The sequence below is a fragment of the Symsagittifera roscoffensis genome, chromosome 3, assembly GCF_963678635.1.
Source record: "Symsagittifera roscoffensis chromosome 3, txSymRosc1.1, whole genome shotgun sequence".
Taxonomy (NCBI): domain Eukaryota; kingdom Metazoa; phylum Xenacoelomorpha; order Acoela; family Convolutidae; genus Symsagittifera; species Symsagittifera roscoffensis.
Genome location: NC_087064.1, coordinates 82,567,809 through 82,590,813, shown reverse-complemented (window position 1 = coordinate 82,590,813; position 23,005 = coordinate 82,567,809). Strand labels below are relative to the sequence as shown.

At 36.1% G+C, this 23,005-nt stretch overlaps 1 protein-coding gene across 1 annotated transcript in view; it reads left to right on the top strand.

Annotated features, from left to right (window-relative positions):
- The window catches only part of LOC134842190 (receptor-type tyrosine-protein phosphatase N2-like), a gene marked incomplete in the record, with an annotated part of 64,463 nt that overhangs the window by 8,648 nt on the left and 32,810 nt on the right, over positions 1-23,005 (top strand). Inside the window, 6 exon segments of the mRNA XM_063858411.1 lie at positions 11,884-11,929; positions 12,563-12,694; positions 15,287-15,450; positions 16,539-16,824; positions 17,019-17,109; positions 17,475-17,558. Of these exon segments, the coding sequence (XP_063714481.1) occupies positions 11,884-11,929; positions 12,563-12,694; positions 15,287-15,450; positions 16,539-16,824; positions 17,019-17,109; positions 17,475-17,558 (803 nt within the window).

Here is a 23,005-nt window from a genome sequence, read left to right as displayed (position 1 = left end):
AAAACCACTTGATCTTCGCTTTTCGACGAAAGCAATGGAATCAGTAACAGCAGAATCAGACTTCGTTACGGCAATGCAAGACGCGATGCTAGAAAAGTTCAAAGAAACAAAAAAGAACTTGATTTCTTCGTACCACAAGTATCGAGGATATTACGATCAAAAGGCACTTGCGCAGCCTCTCACAGTCGAATCATTTTGTTTACTACTAAATCCTCTGCTGACTACACAGTCAGACTTTGGAAGCAAATCAATGCAAGTCTGGATACCCCTGTACAGAGTTGAGAAAGTGTTAACAAATTCGAACTATATAATTCGGAAAGTTGGAACTAACTACACCCAATGTGTGCACCGAATTCGTCTCAGACCAGTTGATCCACAGCATCAACCAGAAGATCTCAATCCAATAGATCCAACGAAGTTTCAAACGGATCCTTCACTCGGAAAATACCGAAGCGAACCAGGACTTTTCGACGAAAACTTGCCGAAACTCTTAGATGAGATCCAACCTGATAATCCTGACGAAACCGATCAACCAGCCGCACCAGCTAGAATCAGACTATCAGTGCCCTTTGGAGCGCCAGCAGTTGCAGCAGCACCTGCACCGATGCCAATTCCAGCAGCACCAATAGTGGTACCATTACCGGTCCCAGTACCAGTAATACCACCACCGCCGGATCCACCCCCAATCCCAGGAGCAGTACATGTGCATGAATTACCACTCGCTGAACTACCAGCAGCGCCACCAATGGATATCATTGATGAACAGGTCACTGACAGATTAACCAGCAACAACTCTGATCCTGAGGGATACAACCTCGACGAATTGTTTCGCGAACCACAGCCAGTTGTCAGACGAAAAGCAGCAGCTGAAGCTAGAGACCGAATTCACGCCCAAATTCGGTTTAGTAATGATGTTCGATATCACCCAATACCCAGCCGCCCAAAACAACCGCGAAAGTATGGACTCCGAACCGTTGACGGACACGAAGTGGCCCCAGTTACATTCATTCCACGATCAACGCAAAAGGACAATAAAGCAAACATACGAAAGAAAGCGGAGGCGGCGAATGAAGACTTTCCTTCACGGGATTCGAAAAGGAACATTATTATGGACAGCGTTAAACGAGCGAAACAATTCACTAAACAAAAAGATGGACCTGGAAGCAGCAAAGACTCGGTAAATGCAATATATGAACCAAATATCTTTGTGGGATCAGGTGATGTCCTACAGTTCCCTGGCTCTATAGCTCACTGCGTCTCAAGTGACTTTCAAATGGCAAAAGGAGTAGCACAGCAGATCAGCAGCGCCTACCCATGCATCAAACCAACCCTAAAAAGCATTGAAACACCGATAGTTGGATCATCAGTTTCAGTTTCTTTGCCTTGGGAAAACAAGTCAATTTTCAATTTAGTCACAAAACCACAATTTTTTGACAAGCCAACATACTACGATTTGTCAAGAAGCCTCAACTGCATGAAGCAGCAGCTACTGCAGAAGGGAATAAACGCTATAGCCATGCCGAAAATCGGATGTGGACTCGACAAATTGAAAGAAAGCAGAGTTTTCAGCCTAATTTGCGACATTTTCGAAACAACGAACATCAAAATCTTTATTTATGTGTGACGAAAAATCACGATATCAGCTAGTAACGTTCATGCATGCATTCTTAACAATGTAAGCTCCAAAATCACCCAATCGATACAATTGAAGTCACGAAAAAACCAAAATAAAACAGAAAAAGTATAAAATTTCGAGAAAACTCATTTCCTCAAGTTGAGCTTTTCTGAAAAACTGACACCCAAGTCGAAATATACGTAATACAACCGCTTTGAACCCGTGGAATACCTTCAAGGCCCAACTAGGACTCAGGCAGGAAGTCGGCTCACTAGGAGAAGTCAACTTCGCGAGATCTCGAAAAATCCACCTGTTGCCCATGTTTAAGCATTACGAATAAAAAATTTCTGCTCCCCCCAAAAATTTTAGCTAACGAAGAACCAATTTTTTTGGGCTCAGTGATCATTAGACGACCAATGAGGAACAGGCAGGAAGTCGGCTCACTAGGAGAAGTCAACTTCGCGAGATCTCGAAAAATCCACCTGTTGCCCATGTTTAAGCATTACGAATAAAAAGTTTCTGCTCCCCCCAAAAATTTTAGCTAACGAAGAACCAATTTTTTTGGGCTCAGTGATCATTAGACGACCAATGAGGAACAGGCAGGAAGTCGGCTCACTAGGAGAAGTCAACTTCGCGAGATCTCGAAAAATCCACCTGTTGCCAACGTTTAAACATTACGAATAAAAAGATTCTGCTCCCCCCAAAAATATTAGCTAGAGAAGAAAGAAATTTTTTGGGCTCAGTAATCATTAGACCACCAATAAGGAACAGGCAGGAAGTCGATCCACTAGCAGATCAAAATTTGGAGAAATACATCAATTTACACTATTCCCATGTATTATGATAGGCAAAACAAGAAAAAATATAAAATTCGAGGGATATCTTCGTAGAAATTCAGAAAGAAAGCGTTCAAATGAGCCAACAAACATCCAATGTGCTTGTTAGGCAACCCTAAAAGGTTGTCAGTGATACTGAAGAACAACACACGAATCTTGAATGCCAAGAAGATATCAAAAAAAGATAAACGAAATTAATGGAAAAAAAAAAAAAAAGTAATTTATCAACTACTCTAACTGACGCCAAATTTTGCTCAGGCGAACCAGCAAATTGTCTGAATAGCCTATAGGAGTGAAGTGCAGCTACAGTAGAAGAAAAGAACTGAAAAAAAAAAAAGCCAGACACTACACACAATACGATGATCGCGATCAATGCAAAAACATCGTAGAAATGTGTAATTTTGACTTTTTCAAAGAAAAAAGTCGATCACCTTCATTCAGGGAGTAAGGCCAATAAAGGCACAAAACGCCCATACGATGAAGACCAGAAGACTTCTGAAAAATAGACAACGAACAGTAAATGAAATATCAACCTTTAGCAAGTAATATAAAGTACTAATTGCTAAGCTAGTTGAAAATTTTCAAAAGAAATCGTGAAGAAATCAACAAAACATATCACTGTTAAGTTGTTGATAAGCAATTCACAATCTATGAGGCAACGATTGGAACCACACCGCCTCATATCAAAAAGACTTCAGCATCAAACGAGCACAAAAAGAATGAAAGGCAACAACGAACGAAGACAGCGATATCAAAAATTAAAACGAAACGACGACCAAAACTATTCAGCTACTCCACACGACAGTTCTTGCCGTGGAAATTTAGTTACAGTTGACAACTGAATACATCATGATATCATTAATTTATCCTTATCATCTATCACTTTAACTCCCATACCCCGACTCAAGGTGGCTTGCTTAAAAATTATCTCCCATTTAAGTTTAAAATAATTTATCTTCTCTCGTTTTATAAATTGAATTAATAAACTGTGCTTCTAATATTATGAGTTTATTAAATTATTGCGATATAACTTTTGATAGACCCATACCATATTGATACTTGTACATATTCTTAATCAAAGCAGTCTTAAATTATTATGTGAATTATTGTAAATGTATCTGATGAAACACTTCAACCACCCGGGAAGACTTCTTCTTGTGAGGTTGTGTGACATCATCCCTTCATGATGTCATTCATTCTAATTAACCATCTGAACCGAATAGATTACATAATTCACCTTGATGTTAAAATAGAGCTGCATCATATATTTATTTAACTATGTAAACATTGATGGTAATTAATACCAATCATTGGAGATTTAAACCGAGCTACGAATCAATTGAATAGAGATCAACTTAATAAACTATACCAATCATGCTCTTACTTGCGCCGATCGACTTGCGAAATATCAGAAGCTAGGAATCGGAACCAGCATCCTTTAAAGCAAGATAGGTCTTTACCGCTCGAGACATATCTAAATAATGAATCCAATCTAAATACAATTGATAGCCAGTAGTGCTAAATAACATTACCAATTGAACAGCTCGCATAACAGTAGACGACAGTATACCCGTATTATCCATCCGCCAGATACGGAATATTATAAGTATATTTATCTCGTTTTCAACATTTGCAGAGCATGAAAATTAAGTTGTTGAATTTAATTAAGTGGTGACTGAATGTTTGCCGATAAACGACTATGTTTTCAATCAGTAATTTTTCTAGCCTAACTATTTTGAGGTTAAGTTGAATTCCATCCTTATTAGATTTTACTTGTCAGTGGAATGATTTTTTTTCAGCTTCATAGCGATGCATTTTCTCGAAATTTAAGACGTTGAATTGAACGCTTGAGCCAGTACAAACCTCCCCATAAATGGCGTGACAATTTTACCCACAATTTTTTGTCGCTTTAATTGCGTCGAAGTCTGGTCGATATGTCGGTGTCACTTGCACATCAACTGGTTATTCTTGTTCATGAAGAGGCAAGGAATTTTGAATGTGCCGTTGATTTTTAACATTTCGCTGCAAAATAATGTACGACAAATACATATGAAGTAACTGGTAGTTATTTACACTTTCGAAGCGAGTGTATTACTACGAGCCTTCTTTTTTCCAACCTAAGTCGCAAATATTGGTGCGGCACCCCAATAATGGTGGGGAACTTTTACAGCTTACTGATAGCATGTGCTTTGACATTCGAATAGGATTAAGTTAACACAGTTGGTGCATTTTCAATTCATCAAATGAACCGAAAGAAGTGATTTGTTTCGAACAACATAAAAATAATGAAAACACAATTTCAGAAATTTTGTAACTGAATTTATCTCAGAAATTTTTTGAAATGCATAATGTGGCTTTATGCTTTGCAATTTGTTACATGCAAAGTTACTGTGGATGCTTCCAGTTTGTTATATTCCAAATTATTACATGCAAAATTGAGTCTATTTGTATTTTGCGCCATTTTTGCTGAATCGCATTGGCAAGTTATTAGCATATGTAGCTGCTTTATTGGTGACTAGTGTTTGTCGCGTGGCTGATTGGATAGTGCGTGGGGCTCAAAATCTCTTGATTGCAGTAGATCGCAGATTTGAATCCTAAACGTAGCCGAGTTTTAGCTAATTCGAGGCTTATTTATACTTCTTATTTAATTTGATAGAGCTGCTTTTTGGTCGGGCTCTCGCAAGTGTTTGCGAAGCGCAGCTACCCCTCTGTGCGAAAATTGCTGTTGTTGCTGGTACCAACTCAAATTAACCACATCCGAATTGTTGTAACACCAGTCTTCCTAAGAGTCGATAAACGTAGTTCAGACGCTTGTAAAGGTCATGATGCTTTTTTTCGTTTTTTTTTCAGGTTTAACTTTTCTTTTCTTTTTAGTTTCAGTTCATTTCCTTTGTTAAAAAGAATGTAATCTCCACGATCGAAAAACAAAAGTATGAAGGTCAAGAAAAACAAGATCGACTTCTTATTTTTTTAAATGGTATTTAATTATCAGATTTCTCAGCGAAATAAAAAAATACCTATCGATCCAACTTTCTTAAATTGTGTTAAATTTATCAAGAAAGTCAATTATATATTGTTTTAGAAATTTAAAGAGCTTTAGGGCGATCTATTTTGTTATTTGAGGTTCGAAAGTGGAGATTTTTTGAAAAAAAAAGTCAGTGCTCTTTTTCAGTTTACTTGCGTTCATTGACTCTTTTCCAACTGCTTGTTGGCTATGTTTTTAAGAATCAATGAACCCAGTAAAGAGTCGTGCATGATCTTGATGATTTTTAAGAAAGTGATTTTTCGCGGTTTGGCGTTTGATAAGTTCAATTCATTTCCTTTGTTCAAAGGAAGACAAACTCCTATCAAACAACAAAAGTAGAAAGATCACAAAAAACCTGATCGCCTTTAGTTTCGAAAGTGGTTTTTAGTTTTCAAATTTCCCAGCGGACTACAAATTCAACCTATTGGTACAGTTTTCTAAAATTTGAGTTAATTTAAAAAAATTGTTCTTGAAATTCATAGAGCGTTTATTCCGTATATCTTTAATTTTCTTATTTAGTTTGTTTTTACTAAGATTTATCAAAGAATAAGAATTTCTGATTTCTTCTTTCTCGGACTGCAATTGTGAATAAGAAAACTGCACATGTGATTAGATATATAGGAAAAAGTCAGATATAACTGTTTCGTGAAATTAAACGAGCTAAAAAGTGAGTTCATTCCAAATTTTTCAATTATCTGTAAGTTATGTTTTTGTTTTAAGTTTGTGTTTAATCGGTTCTGAAGGTTTCGGCTTATAGTATTTTGGTCCATATTATATCGTATTGGGCTCCTAATTTATGTCGTTCGATGAGCGTGGATGGTTTTTTATGCGCGTGTGTTTTGATGAGGGGTTTTGAAAACACTTAATTTTGGTTTTCTAGTTGTGAAAACACTTAATTTTGCTTCTCTAAATGAGATACTTTTGAGAAAAAAATGCCACGCATAACTTCACTTGAAAGTTAAGCTTGATATAGTTTTCCTTTGAAATCGGAGTTTTTCAATTATTATTTTTTAGTTTCCGTGAAATCGTTTTCAACTATCTTTTGGCTATCTTTTGAGTAAGGCCAATGAAAGTTTTAACGCGCCTTAAAGATGCCTAATCGATTATTGTCGTCTTTTTGACTGCTTGGTGAGTTTTATTCCGATGCTAATTTCATATTCAATTGTCTCAGGTTAGGTTTTTTTTTAAATGAATTCTATTCAATACAAATCTGAATATACGGATCATGAAAACTTGTGAAAGAATCCTGCTTGAGAATTTATTTCAAGTATTTAATTGTTATTTTTCGAGCTGGCTGTGTGCGGCACAATAAGTATTCGCGAAGTTTGCATCTTTTTTGTTGTTTGGCTTGCAAGGTTTTGATTGTCTCAGCCAGGGGTGGATCTAGGATTTTCTCGAGTGTGGGGGGGGGGGGGGCGGATTTCAAAAAATTTTCGAAAATTTTGACGACTTTTTTAGGTCGACCAAATTTTTGGGCACTTTTTGGAAAATTTTGACAAAAAAAATCGCGTTTTTTTGGCGCGCGCTCCCCCTTTAAGTTAGTATATATTGGCGCCAATGGTACCCTTAGAAAAATTTTAGGGTCGGTCGGCCAAAAATGAATTTCTTAAAAAGTACCAAAGGGGGACCCTTTGGGTCGGCAGGAGGTCGAATCCCTGAAGGAAAAGGGAACGTCCGCCCCCCCCCCCCCCTAAATCCACCTCTGGTCTCAGCCGCAGTGGGGTCAGTTAGAGGCTTTTATTATTTAAATTGAGGTGGATTTCCAGTTGTTCGACTTGAAGTGAGCGCAGAAGATTTTGAGTAGTCTGTTCTTGAGTCCAGCAGTGTTTGACATTGCGATGTCTCTTGATAGGTTTGCGAGTCGTAGTGTACGATTCCAGTAGTTTCGTTCAGCACATGTCTTCGTGGGTCTTCTAACGCTGAAACAAGTTTGGGTGATGTTACTGAAAAAGGCAGTTGTAGTAGTTGCTTATTAGTTTTGATTGAAGCAAAATGTAGACTATTCGTAGAAAGTATGGAATAGGCAGGATGTTTTTAGCGCGTCTTTGTAACCGTTGGTGTTTATAATCCATTCGCAGATTGTTTTTTGAAAAGATTCGAGACGTCACATTGTCTGGATGTTTGAGGCGATGAATGGCGTTGAATAGACTAATTCTGGTTAAACCATGCTTTTGTACAGGTTGAGTTTGATAGCACTCGATAAATTAGGAGTTTCTTTTATTCGAACAGAATGTGGAGTTGGCTTTGGAAATTGAGTGACATTTTTACGTGGGATTCCCAATTTAGCTCACTGTTGATAAGAACGCTGATTTTTGGTTGCTCGTCAACAATACAAATTCGTTTGTCATTAAAAAGGAATCAATTCTTAGCAGAACTCATTATCGTTAAGTGGCTGCATTTCTTAACACTGAATAGCATTTCGTCAGTTGTTGTCTATTTGTATAGTTGTTTGGTATTGCTGGAAGTTCTGGGCATTTTTGTTTCGAGTTTGATTAATTTAGCGTCATCTGCGAATAGGATAGGCGATGCTTTGTCGATTGTGCTAGCATGTCGCTGATGAAAACCACAAAAAAAGACTGCAAGGATGCCATCTTGTGGTACTTCACTTCAATGCGTTAAGATAGACAATCTTCGACTTAAACTTGTTGAGCTTGACCTGTGAGGTAGCTCTGAATAAATAAACTGGAGTAATTTGGACCGAAATTCCATGGTCGACGCGGTAGAAGGCTTTTCAAAGTCGTCGGTGTATATCACGTGTATATTGTCAGTGACTCTAGAGCCATGTAGATGTTGTCAAGATATTTGATTAGCTGAAGCGCCCGTGTCGAAAGACGGATTGAGTTGGATGAACATAGTCATTTTAATGGCCGTAGAGAGTTAGCAAAACACATTTTTCAAAGATCATTGAAGGGATGGATGTTGTACAGATTGGCCGATAGTTTTCGACAAGAGATTTGGATTTGTGCCATTTTTGTCTGTCCTGGCAGCTAAACAGCTCTGAATATCCTCCGTCGATGGCTAAACTCCTCTCGCGTAGCTGAATACCTGAAGCTCACATAGGTCGCAGGAGCAGGAGAGCTAAGCTCTCTTCGAAATAAATTAATTTTACGGAGACATGCCCTACTGTCCCTTCGGGGGCCAGCAACACTGGACTACAAACGAAACATAACTATAAAATCAGCGAAATGAACAAATCATTTGTCGCAAAGAGTTTTCGAGGCTACAATCGCAGCAAATAACGACACTCATGGTTTTGTTTGATGTTTCTTTAGAAGTCTTTTTTTCACGCTCAAATCTGATTTTTATTGATTCGTATTGATTCATTTTTCAAGTTCATTTCAAATTCGTTAGCCCAGAAAGAACGAAGGAAATTTGAACTCTCCGAGTGCAAAAATGCAAAGGGCGCGAATAAATTTTATACAAGCAGTCTTGTTTCAATTTTAAATGGTTTTGTTTCGGTTTTGTTTTTCAGTGTCCTTAAGGTTATTGACGTTTTTCCAACTATCCGTCGGTTATGTTTTTTTTCAATACTCTTTGAAAATTTTTTAAAAATTGGTTAGCTTTCGTATTTATTGTAGTCTTCCGTATACTTGAATTTTTATACCGTATACTGCTTCTGGCATTATTTTGATAGATCGAAGACAGTTGGTTTTATTGGGGGTGTTTTACGGCTATTGCATCTTCCACTAGCCTTAAGAGACATTTCAACAAGTAAGAAGCGCTATGGAAAGCTCCGAGGCAATTTGGCTATAGAAATGCTTAAAAACCTGCGTTTCTATAGCGGCAGTTGAAAATAATTTGAAGATATCTTTCAGTTTGCATCTCAATTGTTTTCAGTAAGACATGACAAGAATTGGACAAAGAAAAGGCAAATATTTTCCGTTGAAAACAATTTTTTTGGGAACAAAATGTTTTACCCCATTCCTGGTTACTAAAGGTTAATAACGGCATATAGAAGAAAAATCTGCCGAAATATTTGAGATTTGAGTTGCATTTAAACAGACTTCAAACTTCAGTATTTGTTTCATGTTTGCGGGATTATTATCCAACAGAAGCAATCAAGAAACAAGGATAGCCGGTTATTGTGGAAGTAGCACAGAATGTTACGACCATAGTCTTAAAAAATACAAAAAAGTTTTTTCAAATCAGTGTCATTTTTTGCCCGGCATGTTGTGTTAAAAGACGCTGAACGAGAAGCCAGAGATAAGGCATATTCAGTAAAAGAAGCAAATTGAAAATCAATTTATGTAGAAAATACCAGTTACCACAGAAACGAAAAAAAAAATCATTTTTTTTTCCAATTTTTTGCTCCCAAAATGGAGCTTAAAAAATCAAAAACTAATTTAATTTGCTTAAAACTAAATTTTCAGGGCTTAAATTTGGTATAATTAAGCTGTTGTAGGCCTGCTCGCTCGCTTTATTCGATAAAATTTGAAGCAAAAATCAAAAACTTTAAACCAGTTTTTCTCAATATCGAAAAAACTTTTTGAAATTTTTTTAATGTCATTCGAATCACGACTAAAAGGGGTTTAGTTTGATATATCACTCAACTCTCTCCGATAACTATTCGTGGTAGCTGATTTTGCGTGGAAAACAAAAACTCTAAAGCACACCCGAATACAAAGTTACTCCCCATTTTTCAAATGGTCGGAACAATAAGGTTTATTAGGGTTCATTGAACCAAAATGTATACTACATTTTAGATTTTCCATTCAAGTCCTTATTTAAGAAAGAAATTGCAATAACAAAAGATTCTTTAAAATCGACGAGCCTGTGGTTCAATGAGCTTTAAAGAGCTTGTGGACTAAAAAGTCGTGCCTTTGCGGGCGTGAGACTCGATTTGATATGGTGAACTGCAACCACTCTGTTCAATTTTTTAGGCTGGCGTCGTTTTTATCTGTGTGTCGTTTTTATCTGTGTGTCGTTTTTATCAGTATGATGTTTCATAAAGCCCCTCTACCATAAGCCCTTCAGTTTAGAAGTTCCAAAGACGGCACGATTTGTTTGTACTCAATCAGTATTTTCTTCCTCTTTTATACTAATTTTTACCTGATGCCCTCATTACAACTTGCTATAAATGGAAGTTTTTGAGGCTTACGCAATTTTGCTGCCTTTCAATCGTTTTAAACCAGGCGTTACGTGTACGTGATTTCCTTTTTTATTGTACACGCACCTTCAGTGGTTGCGTTTGAATGTGTTGACTTTCTACCTCAGCTTTCAAAGCAGTATAAGGAAAAATATTAAGCGTGTAGGAAGACGTGAATACGTCAAAATATGTGTTGAAAGTTGCTTAAGATGTTTAATAAGTCCTCGCTTCCATGCGCGTAAACGAATTGCGTGAATTTATATTTAATATTTGATCGAGTTATGCTGACGCTACCAAGTTTTGGTGTATAAAATGAAAAAACGTCAAACTGTCAAACTAACCAACATAAATTTTTTCCACAAAATTATCATGAGGCTATGAAAGTGTTTTTTTGTTCAATTTAGCGAAATTGGAGGGTTAAAAGATATCAAATAATTTTCGAACAACGAAACTGCTGAAGAGATATCAAATCAAAATTTCAAGTCATGATAAGCTAAATAAATTGTAATTATCATTGCACTTAACGATCAATTGATTATCGGTGTTTGTAAATTAAAGCCAATTTTCGATAAGGATAAGGACCAGCAGACGAACTGTCTAAGAGTAATGAAAATAGTTCTTATATAGGCCGCGATGATTTATTTTTTTATTTATTCATTTTTTTTTTCGTTTTTTATCAGGAAAAGTCTTGAAATTTATCCAGGCTCAAATTCCCTTTCGCGGCTTGACTTTTGATTTTTTTTTAAGTTCAGTTCATTTCCTTGTTGAAAGGAAGGCAAACTCAATCGAGCAGCAAAAGTGTAAAGGTCATGAAAAACGTGATTGACTTATAGTTTCAAAAGTCGAATTGAATTTTCAGATTTCCCAGCGAAATACCTATCGATCCATTTTTTTCGAAATTGGGCCAATTTAATCGAACAAATGGTAATCATAAACAACAAATTCAAAGGGCTTTAAGGGCATCTATTTTTTCTTTGAAGTTCGAAATTTTTTCAGAAATTTTTTTTTACTGTTTAATCGCGTTCATTGACTCGTTTCCAACTATGTTATTGGCTATGTTTGTCTCTTAGCGGATAATCGCCGTTCTACCCTTGTTCAGAGACTTGATAGACTTGATGGTTTTTTGGCTGGTTTCTGGACTGAAAATTTTTGCCTCTTCAGGATCGAACTGCGGAACATTCCGATAGCATACCTCAGAACTAGCCGTCACTCCCCAAAATTACGTCTAGAAAGTCTAGGTTATGTTATGGGTGGTGTGTTTTACTTTAAATAGTTCATAATGTTGTTGACGATGGTGTTCACATGATTGTTTCCTTTCAAGCTGCAACAAATTATTTCTGATTATCCCGAAGGAGCGTATTTGAGAGGTACAGCATAACGTAAATGGTGAAAATGTCCCTTAAATGGCATGCAAGTGATGCATAGATGGCACGTAATGAAGCATGACATTTTTTACCCCCAAATGAATCAACTTGTCAATTTTTGTTTCCAAATTATCCTTAATGTTGATTTATGTTTTATACAAAAAAGTACAATCTAGAGACGATGTTCTGTTGTACGTGATTTTAGGTAGCTACCATTCAAAATTTTTGTACTTTGTTCAAAAGAGCGTTAGTGGCACTTTTTGCAGCGGCTGTATGAATTTTAGGTACTTAGATATATAATAGAATGTTTGTATCGAATGCACCTTCTCATGTTTTAATTCTAACACGAGTTAGAAAATTAAGGCTTGATTTTATTTTTTTTCTATAACTTAGACGCTGAATGTTGAAATGAGCAAACTTATTTTTCTACTTGGTTTAATATGTAGATTATATGCCGATATGTAGATTGCTTACTGAGTCTTTGAGTAAACTTTTTTTTGCATGTGAAGTGCTTTAGATTTTTGGAAGTAGTCAATATAGCTCATTTAGAAAAATACGAGTTTAAAGTTTCTTGCAACTTCGTAGAGATCAGATGTTTGGTTTCTGTGCTAACCACAATTATCTTGTCTGCCTTAGATTCGGAAATCTATGACGAGGCTCCAACACGCGACGAGAAAAGCGAAGGAGATGCGAAGAGTACAATTTTGGCAGCTGACTATTTGAACGCAGAGACTGAGGAGGAAAATAGAGACATAGCTGATTCAAAAGGTTAAGATCTTTTGACCTTAAAAATTGAAACCCGTCATCATTTTTTTTACCTTCGTTCAAGCGTAGAGAAATCAAAACAATTTATTTCATCAATTGATCTAACTTCAAAAGTGACCCAATCGTCTGTATTGTACAACACCATAATCGTTATTTCCTAATGCTAATCCTCGTCTGATTTCCGGTAAGCAACAGAAACTTAGCTCAAATGGTTATATGTTTCATGAATTGCAGCTTGAGTTTTGAAATTTATATTTACTAGTGATGCCAACTTTTTTAAGTGAAGACATCAAAATGCATAATTAAAATGATATTTTGCAAATGGATTAAGTTCAAAAAAGAATTCTAATTTTTTAAATCCCGGAAGCAATTAGGATTGAGATTTCGAGGTCTATTTTTTGGTGCAAATGTGCTTTGTTGTAATTGTTGATTTTCTTATCTTTAGATCGTTTGCAAAGAAGATAAACAAATTTCCTGGTTTTTCTTTAAAGAGCTGATATGTTTTATTTTTGTCTTCACCCAGGCAGTGATATATTACAAGCAAGGGGAAATTAATTGAAATGGAGTAAATTTTTGAGCCTGGTGTTGCATGCTACACGGCGGATATGAAAATAGTAAGCTGGTGATTTCTCATTAAAATGTCAGAATGCATTAGAGGTGTTCGCTCTGTGCCTCTCCCAACTTCATTGAAGTTGGGGAATAGACAAAACTTAGGCGCGCTGATGATGCTGTTTTTCGTTTTTGATGGCAATCGTATGGTATGATCATGAATATGATTTTACGATATGTGTAATTCTTATCAAAATGACGAGTTTTGTGAGTCAATGCAATGGCTTGTAACGCCCAATTGTTTTCATTTAATGTTTTTTTTTTATAATTTAAGCCAATTTCACAAAATCGAAGAAACGTTTGATCAAATTTTAAGATCAACTTCCCTACATTACCGTAAACAACTTCTCAACATCGCTGAATCTAATTTCAAATTTGTTTCTTGATCAACCAAAAAACAATTTTTGAGTTTGTCTGATTTTTAAAATACCTGTTGTTCTGAATTTTTAAAATATTTTGGTTGTCGGTTTACGAAATCAGATTTGGTACAATTTTTTTATTTCGTTTTTTCTCTTTGATGTGTTTTGCTCAAAATGTTTTGGATTACATAATATGATTGCGCGTCGTTTGATGAGTAAAAAACGGCCCATCGGGTTTCTGCTTAAGTAATGTCAATTTTTTAAACGCTTCATACGTTTTTCTGATGCTAATTAATATCTAGTTTTTATCATTTTTCATCAACTTTTTCAAGATAAATCGAGGTAAACATTCAAAAAATTGACTTGGAAAATTTTATAGCGGCTTCCGTTCCAATTTCTGTGGGCTAGTAGTTTGCCATGCTTTTTCTTTTGGGAATCCGGGGCTTGACATTTTGAGGAATCCGGGACAGTTTCGGGGAATTGAGGAAACAATGTAAATTTGCGACTGGATAACCAGGAAAACACCTAATTGTTCCCCGTTTTCTGACCGTTGTCGGATTCCCAACCACCAAATTAGCATAGCGCATATTTAATCTCGGACGCCTCAGCAATCATTCACGCTTCAAAATCTACATGCACACCGAGTAGAAGCGGAGCTTTTCATCACTTGCGATACAAACATTGCTAAAAGTTTCATCAAACAAGTTAGGACGACACCGGTTATGTAGCAAAGGAAGGTTCAAACTCTGTTCTGTCGATTAAACTCAAATTTGGCAGGTAGTGTTCGAGAAAAGGAAAAAGGTTCCATAAAACGGTCAAAATGTCTAAATTTAGGTATTTTCTCAGGCCAAAATTATTTTTATAAGGGCGGATTTGGTGTCAATATATGCTAAGTTTAAAGGGGAGCGCGCGCCGAAAAAACGCAATTTTTGGTGAAATTTTTCCAAAAAGTACCCAAAAACTGTAGTCTTGACCTGTGTTTTCAAAAATTACTTGCGGCGCAAAATTTGGTGTCAAAATTTGTTCTTTATAATGTTCATGAAACTGAGTATGTCAGCAGAATTGAGCTTTTCAGCTGAATGTGTAAGAAAAGTTGTTTAGGGGAAAAAGTATAGTTTCCGATTACAAGTCAGTTGCTCTCGCAAGTGAAGTAAAGGCTGAATTCCGGCGGCAAAGAAACACGATCTTGCTGCAAGCTTTTTGGCAGAATGTTGCGATGTAATGGAAGCGTGCTCCCTAGTTATTCCTACTCCAGCTTTGTTTTTTTTCGATTAGGAGTATGAATCAATATAATTGCGTATGTGTTTTGCCCCTCTAGGGTAGGTAAAAAATATTTTTATAATTTTGAAGAAATTGATATTCGGAATTTTCTCAGAAGTTGAAGTATTTTTTACATAAGTGAAGTTTTTGTTACAAAACGAATATAATGTTTTCAACACAAATTGCTCGTTTGATTTCTCAGTTTGTGCAGTTTCTCAGTTGTCTGTAGGCTCTTCGTTGGAATCACGCAATAATCAGAAGTTAATGTCTAATTTCAAGACGTATATTCTTTCAAGACTTGCTACTGTGTTTTCTCTCCAGTCTTGGCACTTTTAGCATTGCGTCTGTTAAATCTGCCGTTGTTTAGAAAAGAATGATCTGGATGGTGACCTGGGCTCTCGTGGCGAGGGAGCTGTGGCAGAGTTCCAGTACGAGCCCGAAGAACAGGTCTTCTACTATTACTACTACCCAGAATACCCAGAAACAATGCCCGTTGACGGCAAAGATTATGACTACGAATTCGACTACCCGGTGAGGGAAGAAAGGACTATTGAATGATACCAAATATATTGAAATATTTCGGGAGTGGAAATAGAAAATTTTCATCTTCAGCTTAAACACATGCGTATACATACTCTTTACAGGGGACCGATCGTTTAGCAGACTAATCTTTTAGCATTAAAAGTGAAAGTTGAGTCCTTTAGCAGACCAGCGTAATAAAGTGATGCATGATTGATTGACAGACTCAAAAGGACGCTCAGTCTGGGGCCAAACTTCTTCAATTAAGACCACTATCTCACGATTTTTCAACTAAACTATCAACTTCAAAAACAACAGTCTGAATAAGCGGAAAAACAAAGATTTACGCACACAAAAACACTCGTGTTGAATTGAAGCGCAGCGGAGAAAGCGGTCGCTAAACGCCAATGCCGCGTTTGAAGTTAGCTATCACACTTTATAATTGTTCTGAGTCTGCTAAAAGATTGGTCTGCTAAGAAACCGGTCTGCTAAAATCCCTAGCACCCTCTTTACACTAGCCTCAGCTCAGTGTATTGTTAAGAACCTTTTTTCTAACCTAACTCGCAAATTAAAGTGTTCACTTTTTTGTAGCATTGGAAATTGCATAACATCTGTTCTCTACTTTATTTGCGACTAGTGTTTGGCCTTTGCGAATTAAGCTTCCGTGGCTGAGTGGTTAGGGTGTGAGACTCCTAATATCTAGGTCGATGGTTCGAATCTCAGTTGTTGTCGAGTTTTTGCTAATTCGAAGCTTATTTCGACATTTTCTTATTGCACTTTATTGAGCTGCTTTTTTGTCGTGTTCGCGCTGGTATGCGAAGCAAAGCTCTGCCTCTGTGTTGGAAATATCTGGTCACAGATCGATTGTTTGCAAAGAGTTCAGGTAGTTTACTCAACTGCTCCATTTTACTACTAACTCAAGCAAACTAGCAAGTGTAAGGTTATATATGAACTTGGCTATCAGCATCGGCGCAAACGCATTAAATTTGCACCAATCGCATCAGTTTTTCAGCTCGACGAAGGAGATTACGATACGCTTTTTTGCAATTAGGAAACAAATGACGAATCTTATGTGTTTGACAAACTTTTGTTTTCACCAGGAGGAAACAATGCAAGGTGTTCTAAAACGAGAAGCGGAATCTTCAAATGAAGCGGCGAATGTGAACTCGAGATTGGACTCGAACCACGGAGAGAAGTCTATTTCGGAACTGGAGAAAGAGTACAGCGAGTATGTGGATTCAAAGTACGACGAAAAGGGAAAGGGTGCGAAAGATGAACCGACAGAGCACTACTCGATCTCGAAAGCACCGACAGCCAAGAAACAAGACGAGAGAAAGGACAAAGATGCAGCGGAAAAACGAGAACAATTGACACTTTTCAACAATGGTAAGTGACGGGATCTCATTAACCAATGTTTCGATCGTTTTTTTTTTCGAGTTTAAAATCAATTTTCAAAAGGCCAATTTTGACTGGAAATAAGCGTTAATAACTGAATTGTGAAAATTAGATAATTACAATTCAAAATTTTCTGAAGATGTGATTCAGTAATGCATGAATAAAGTTATTGATTTGATGTGTAGGTGAGGGTGAGATTTTGGGCCCAATGAAACTGGACTCCCTAACTTTGCCAGCAGTGGATCCCAACTTCTGCTTCGTCCAGACACAGAAACCGTACGCTATAAGTCACGTTTACTCTAGCTCTGTACTAAAATGAAATACTGATTTTGAGGGTGTGTTGTTCAAATTATCTTTCTCAAAAATGTAAAGATTCATGTAAAAATACAAAACGAAGAGTTTGAAGATGGTATGAAAACCTGAAATTTCGGGATAACTTTAATGAATCTAAACCATATTTTGTTAATTCATAATACCTAAGTGGTGTATATATTTTTCAGCTCCTAATCAGTCAGTGATTTTAGTGGTGTTGAAATTTACTCTACAATGAAAACTATTTACTACGCTTATTGACTTCTAGTCGTGAGATTTGTGATATTTCAAAAAAAAATTAGTGTCTGAATAGATTTTGATGTTTGCAGGATAACGTACGAACAGGGAAACCAGTTGATTCTGGGGATTATGAATGTGACAGGACTAGATTTGGAGTCTTACAATTACATCAGGTTGGCCAACTTTCTGTTCCTATTTCACTGAAGGCGCATGTTGCATAAGCTGATTATCTTACTTTTTCATTGAAGAGCTCCATTTAAATATCGCGCTTTTTTCTCTGATGTTTGTCTTTTCTGGTTAAAAAAATTTGGTTAAATCAAAAGAATCTGGATTTACCGTTTTTTTTAACCAATTTAGAATTTATTCAAAAACGTAATTATCGCAGGTTTGCATGTAAACAGTTTAAAAAGCGTTTTTTCTAGATCATTTGCGTTTAGTTGGATTTTTTACCTGTGAGTATCCCGTTGCTTGATTGATCCAGTAGTAAAGTCAGTTTGAATTAAAATATAAATATCATGACTTATATGACAAAGAGGGAAAAGCATAGATTCTCAGTATTGAGAAATATAAAAGTTCACTTATTGGCCAAACCACCCCTCTGGGGGTGGGAAACAACTATGACTTAGTGTGGTTTTTGTTCACCCGAAAGCAGGTACCGTGTCTCGAAGAACATCTGTAGAGCATCGAGTTTAGTATCTTTTAAAGCGTCAATGAAAATGGTGAGACACCAGTAAAGGTCGCGTTGATTTTTTTAAGAGTCAATTAACGTAAGTGAAAACACTTATTTAGGCCGTATTGATTTTTAGAGTAATGAACGTAGTAAAGACTCTTATATAAATCTGGGTGATTTTTTTGGCGTTTTTTCAGGCTCAATTTTGATTATTCGAGGTTAGTTTTTCTTAAGTTCAGTTCATTTCAATTGTTAAAAGGAAGGCAACTCCACTATTGAACAGCAAAAGAGTAAAGGTCATAAAGAACGTGATCGACTGTAAGTTTCGAAAGTAGATTTAAATATTCAGATTTCCCAGCGGAATGAAAATTTTATCTATTAATCCAGTTGTGTCAAATTGGGTTAATTTCATCAAAAAAGCAACAATCATATTTGATAAATTGTTTTTGTAATTCAAAGATTTTTAAGGGCATCTGTTGTTTTCCTCTAAATTCGAAAGTTCATGTTGCTTCATAATTAAATATTAAAAATGAAATTGCTTCATAAAACAGTCTGTTTCTTTGCGTTCAGTACTCTTTTCGAGTTGTAGTTTGTTAAATAAGACTTCAATTAGCTTAAGTAATTAATCAAACGAAGTGTTTTCAAAAATAATTCAGTTTTTTTTCATGTTTCCTTGCATTCACTTTTTTCCAACCGTCAGTAGGCTAAGTGTTAAAGTGCCATTGAACGGAGTAGGGTATTTTAAAAAAACTTCTTTTGAAAACGGATTTTAATTTTTAAATTTCCCAACGGAATAATAAGTTTACCTATTGATCCAGTTTCTTAAATTCGGTTAATTTTATCACGATGTCAAAAAGTATTTTTTCTAGAAATTCGAGAACTTAAAGGTCATACATTTTTATTTTGAAATTTGAAAGCTGGTTTTTCGCAAAAAGTCCTTTTCGTCGGTTTTTTTTGCGTTAATTGACAGTTTTTAAACTAACTTAACCTCTTTTTCTAACATAAGTCGCAAATATTGGTGCGACTTTCAAGGCACACTCTCGGCTTATTGATAGTTAGTGCTTTGACATTCGACTATTAATAAGTTAACAAGCGTTATCAAATCGGAATCTAGACTTTTTTCTAGTTAACAACTAGCTTAACAACATCAATTGAATCACCCGACATGTTCAATGCTCTTCACCTGACATGCTCTTCAACTGACTTGCTCAGTTTAATGAAAATTCAAATTTAATTACTGGCTGCGTACTAGTTGCTACAGGGTAATTTCAGGGGGGACTTGAACCTTTTAAAAGTTTTTTTTTAAATAAAATTATTTTAATCAATAATAAGTTTTTTCGGCTCAATTGGTGTCTGCTCAAAGATTGTCGGCCTTGTTTGCGCTTCGTAAGTTTTGTCAAGTTGCTAATTTGAATTGTGTTTCAAATGCCTTGCTTGGCATGTTTTCCTAGTATTCCTTTGTGATAAAAAATATTATGAAAATGTATGGGTTTTTTTGAGGCGCTTTGGAAAATCTTTTGCAAAAAAATTGCTTTTTTTAAAAACCCTTCTACCGATTTTCAAGAAAAGGGGTATCCATTGAACCGCAAAAGAGTAAAGCTCATAAAAAACGTGATCGACTTTAAGTTTCGAAAGTAGATTTAAATGATCAGATTTCCCAGCGGAATGAAAATCTTACCTATTAATCCAGTTGTATCAAAATTTATCTCTCATGTCTGAGATTTTGGGATAAATCCAAAGAACGGGTCATGAGAAGCTGTTTTGTTTACGCGAATACCCCCAAATTTTTTTGCTCTTTTAACAAATGGTCCTCGGAAGTTTTTGATGATTTTTGATTGCCGTTTTTTGGATCTTTTTCTCAAGTTTTTCTCAAAAACTAACCTTCCAAACCTGAGGTTGTGGGTTCAGTGAAGATAACGGGCAGTGGAAAGCTCCCGTGCGTTAGCGGAGGAACTCATAGTTTTTTTTCACGATAAATTATCGTCCTCGGAGAAGTCAAAGTTATCGTCCTCGGAGAAGTCAATTTTTTGAGGATTACGCCCGAATTTTTTCCGACACAAAAAGTTATGGCCCTCGGAAAATCAGAATTTTGATTTTTTGACCGTTTTTTGAAAATTTTTGACTTTTCTCGAGAACTACCCTCCCAAATTTGAGTTTTTTGGTTCAATCTAATTTATAGGTTGCGCGAGTCTCTTTCTTCTGCTCAAGCGTTGATTCTCAAGTTTTTGTAGCACAAAAAGCTATGACTCTCGGAAATATCATTTTTTTTTATTTGTTGACCGTTTTTGGGCATTTCTCGATAAATATCTTGCCAAATCTGATATCATAGGTTTAAGCGACCCAACGGGTTGTTGAAAGCTTACCCCTATAATTTGCTACGGCTAGTGTTGTTTAGAAAAAAGTTATGACCTTTAAAGATGTGAAAGTTTTGAAAATTGGACCGTTTTTGCAAGTTTTTTTTTTACTCGACTTGAAAATTACCGTGCCAATTCTCAGGTTAGCGTTTAATCGAGAAACTCGATTTCGGGAGACTTCTCTACTTTACTGGTCACGGCCCGTCGTAAAGTAGAAAAAATAAACGGCTGCTCCCTATTTTTCCACACAAAAAGCTGATTTCCGAAAAGTCAAAATTTTGATTTGTTGACCGTTTTTTGGGCTTTTCGCTATTTTTTCGGTAAATCTAATATCGTAAGTTTTATCGAAAGTACAGATTGTTGAAAGCCTACCTTTATATTTGGCTATGCCAAGTTTGCTTACGAAAAAAATAATGACCTTAAAAACAAGTCAAAAGTTTTTGTTAACTTTTTGACTTTACGCGATGAGTACTGTGCTAATTAGCAGGTTGTGTTCATTCGAGAATCCCGGTCTTGGGAATCGTCTCTGCTAATGCAGCCACGTTTTAATTTTTGCAGAAAAGTATGAAAATTGAAAGTCTTTTGACCGTTTCTTAGAAATTTTGACCGTTATTTAGAAACTTTTTGAATGTGCTTAAAAACTACCCTATTAAATCTGAGATGAAATTTTCAATCGAAAGAAACGTTTGCGCGAATTTTTCCTGCTGAAGCAGCTACTCTCCATTTTTTGTAAGGAAAGGTTAGGTCTCTGGGAAAATTCTGAAATCTCAAAAATTTTAATTCTTCTCACTCAATTTGAGAAACAACTAAGGTTTTGGGCAAAGTCTAATTTTTAAATTTAGTTATTTCGACACGCATCAGTAAACAAATTCAACAAATTTTGAATGCTTTCCTCCAGTTTTAGCTGAGCCCTAGGTGTCCTTCAGGAGCCCTAGAAAGTTTTGGTTCACCTAGTTGTTTTGTCATTTTTTTCGACTCATGTTTTTTATGATTATGTTGCATCGCAAGTGGTGCGAAGCTCTGCTTCGCCTGTTTATTTTCAATTCATCAAATGTACCTAAAAAATTTCTTTGTTTCAAATAATACATCCATGAAAACTCGGTTCCAGAAACCCCTATAATTTGCTACGGCTAGTTTTGTTTAGAAAAAAGTTATGACCTTTAAACATCTGAAAGTTTTGAAAATTGGACCGTTTTTGCAAGTTTTTTTTTTCACTCGACTCGAAAAATACCGTGCCAATTCTCAGGTTAGCGTTTAATCGAGAAACTCGATTTCGGGAGACTTCTCTACTTTACTGGTGACGGCCCGTCGTTAAGTAGAAAAAATAAACGGCTGCTCCCTATTTTTCCACACAAAAAGCTGATTTCCGAAAAGTCAAAATTTTGATTTGTTGACCGTTTTTTGGGCTTTTCGCTATTTTTTCGGTAAATCTAATATCGTAAGTTTTATCGAAAGGACAGATTGTTGAAAGCCTACCTTTATATTTGGCTATGCCAAGTTTGCTTACGAAAAAAATAATGACCTTAAAAACAAGTCAGAAGTTTTTGTTAACTTTTTTACTTTACGCGATGTGTACTGTGCTAATTAGCAGGTTGTGTTCATTCGAGAATCCCGGTCTTGGGAATCGTCTCTGCTTATGCAGCCACGACTTAATTTTTGCAGAAAAGTATGAAAATTGAAAGTCTTTTGACCGTTTCTTAGAAATTTTGACCGTTATTTAGAAACTTTTTGAATGTGCTTAAAAACTACCCTATTAAATCTGAGATGAAATTTTCAATCGAAAGAAACGTTTGCGTGAATTTTTCCTGCTGAAGCAGCTACTCTCCATTTTTTGTAAGGAAAGGTTAGGTCTCTGGGAAAATTCTGAAATCTCAAAAGTTTTAATTCTTCTCACTCAATTTGAGAAACAACTAAGGTTTTGGGCAAAGTCTAATTTTTAAATTTAGTTATTTCGACACGCATCAGTAAACAAATTCAACAAATTTTGAATGCTTTCCTCCAGTTCTAGCTGAGCCCTAGGTGTCCTTCAGGAGCCCTAGAAAGTTTTGGTTCACCTAGTTGTTTTGTCATTTTTTTCGACTCATGTTTTTTATGATTATGTTGCATCGCAAGTGGTGCGAAGCTCTGCTTCGCCTGTTTATTTTCAATTCAAATGAACCTAAAAAATTTCTTTGTTTCAAATAATACATCCACGAAAACTCGGTTCCAGAAACCCCTATAATTTGCTACGGCTAGTTTTGTTAAGAAAAAAGTTATGACCTTTAAACATGCGAAAGTTTTGAAAATTGGACCGTTTTTGCAAGTTTTTTTTTCACTCGACTCGAAAATTACCATGCCAATTCTCAGGTTAGCGTTTAATCGAGAAACTCGATTTCGGGAGACTTCTCTACTTTACTGGTGACGGCCCGTCGTTAAGTAGAAAAAATAAACGGCTGCTCCCTATTTTTCCACACAAAAAGCTGATTTCCGAAAAGTCAAAATTTTGATTTGTTGACCGTTTTTTGGGCTTTTCGCTATTTTTTCGGTAAATCTAATATCGTAAGTTTTATCGAAAGTACAGATTGTTGAAAGCCTACCTTTATATTTGGCTATGCCA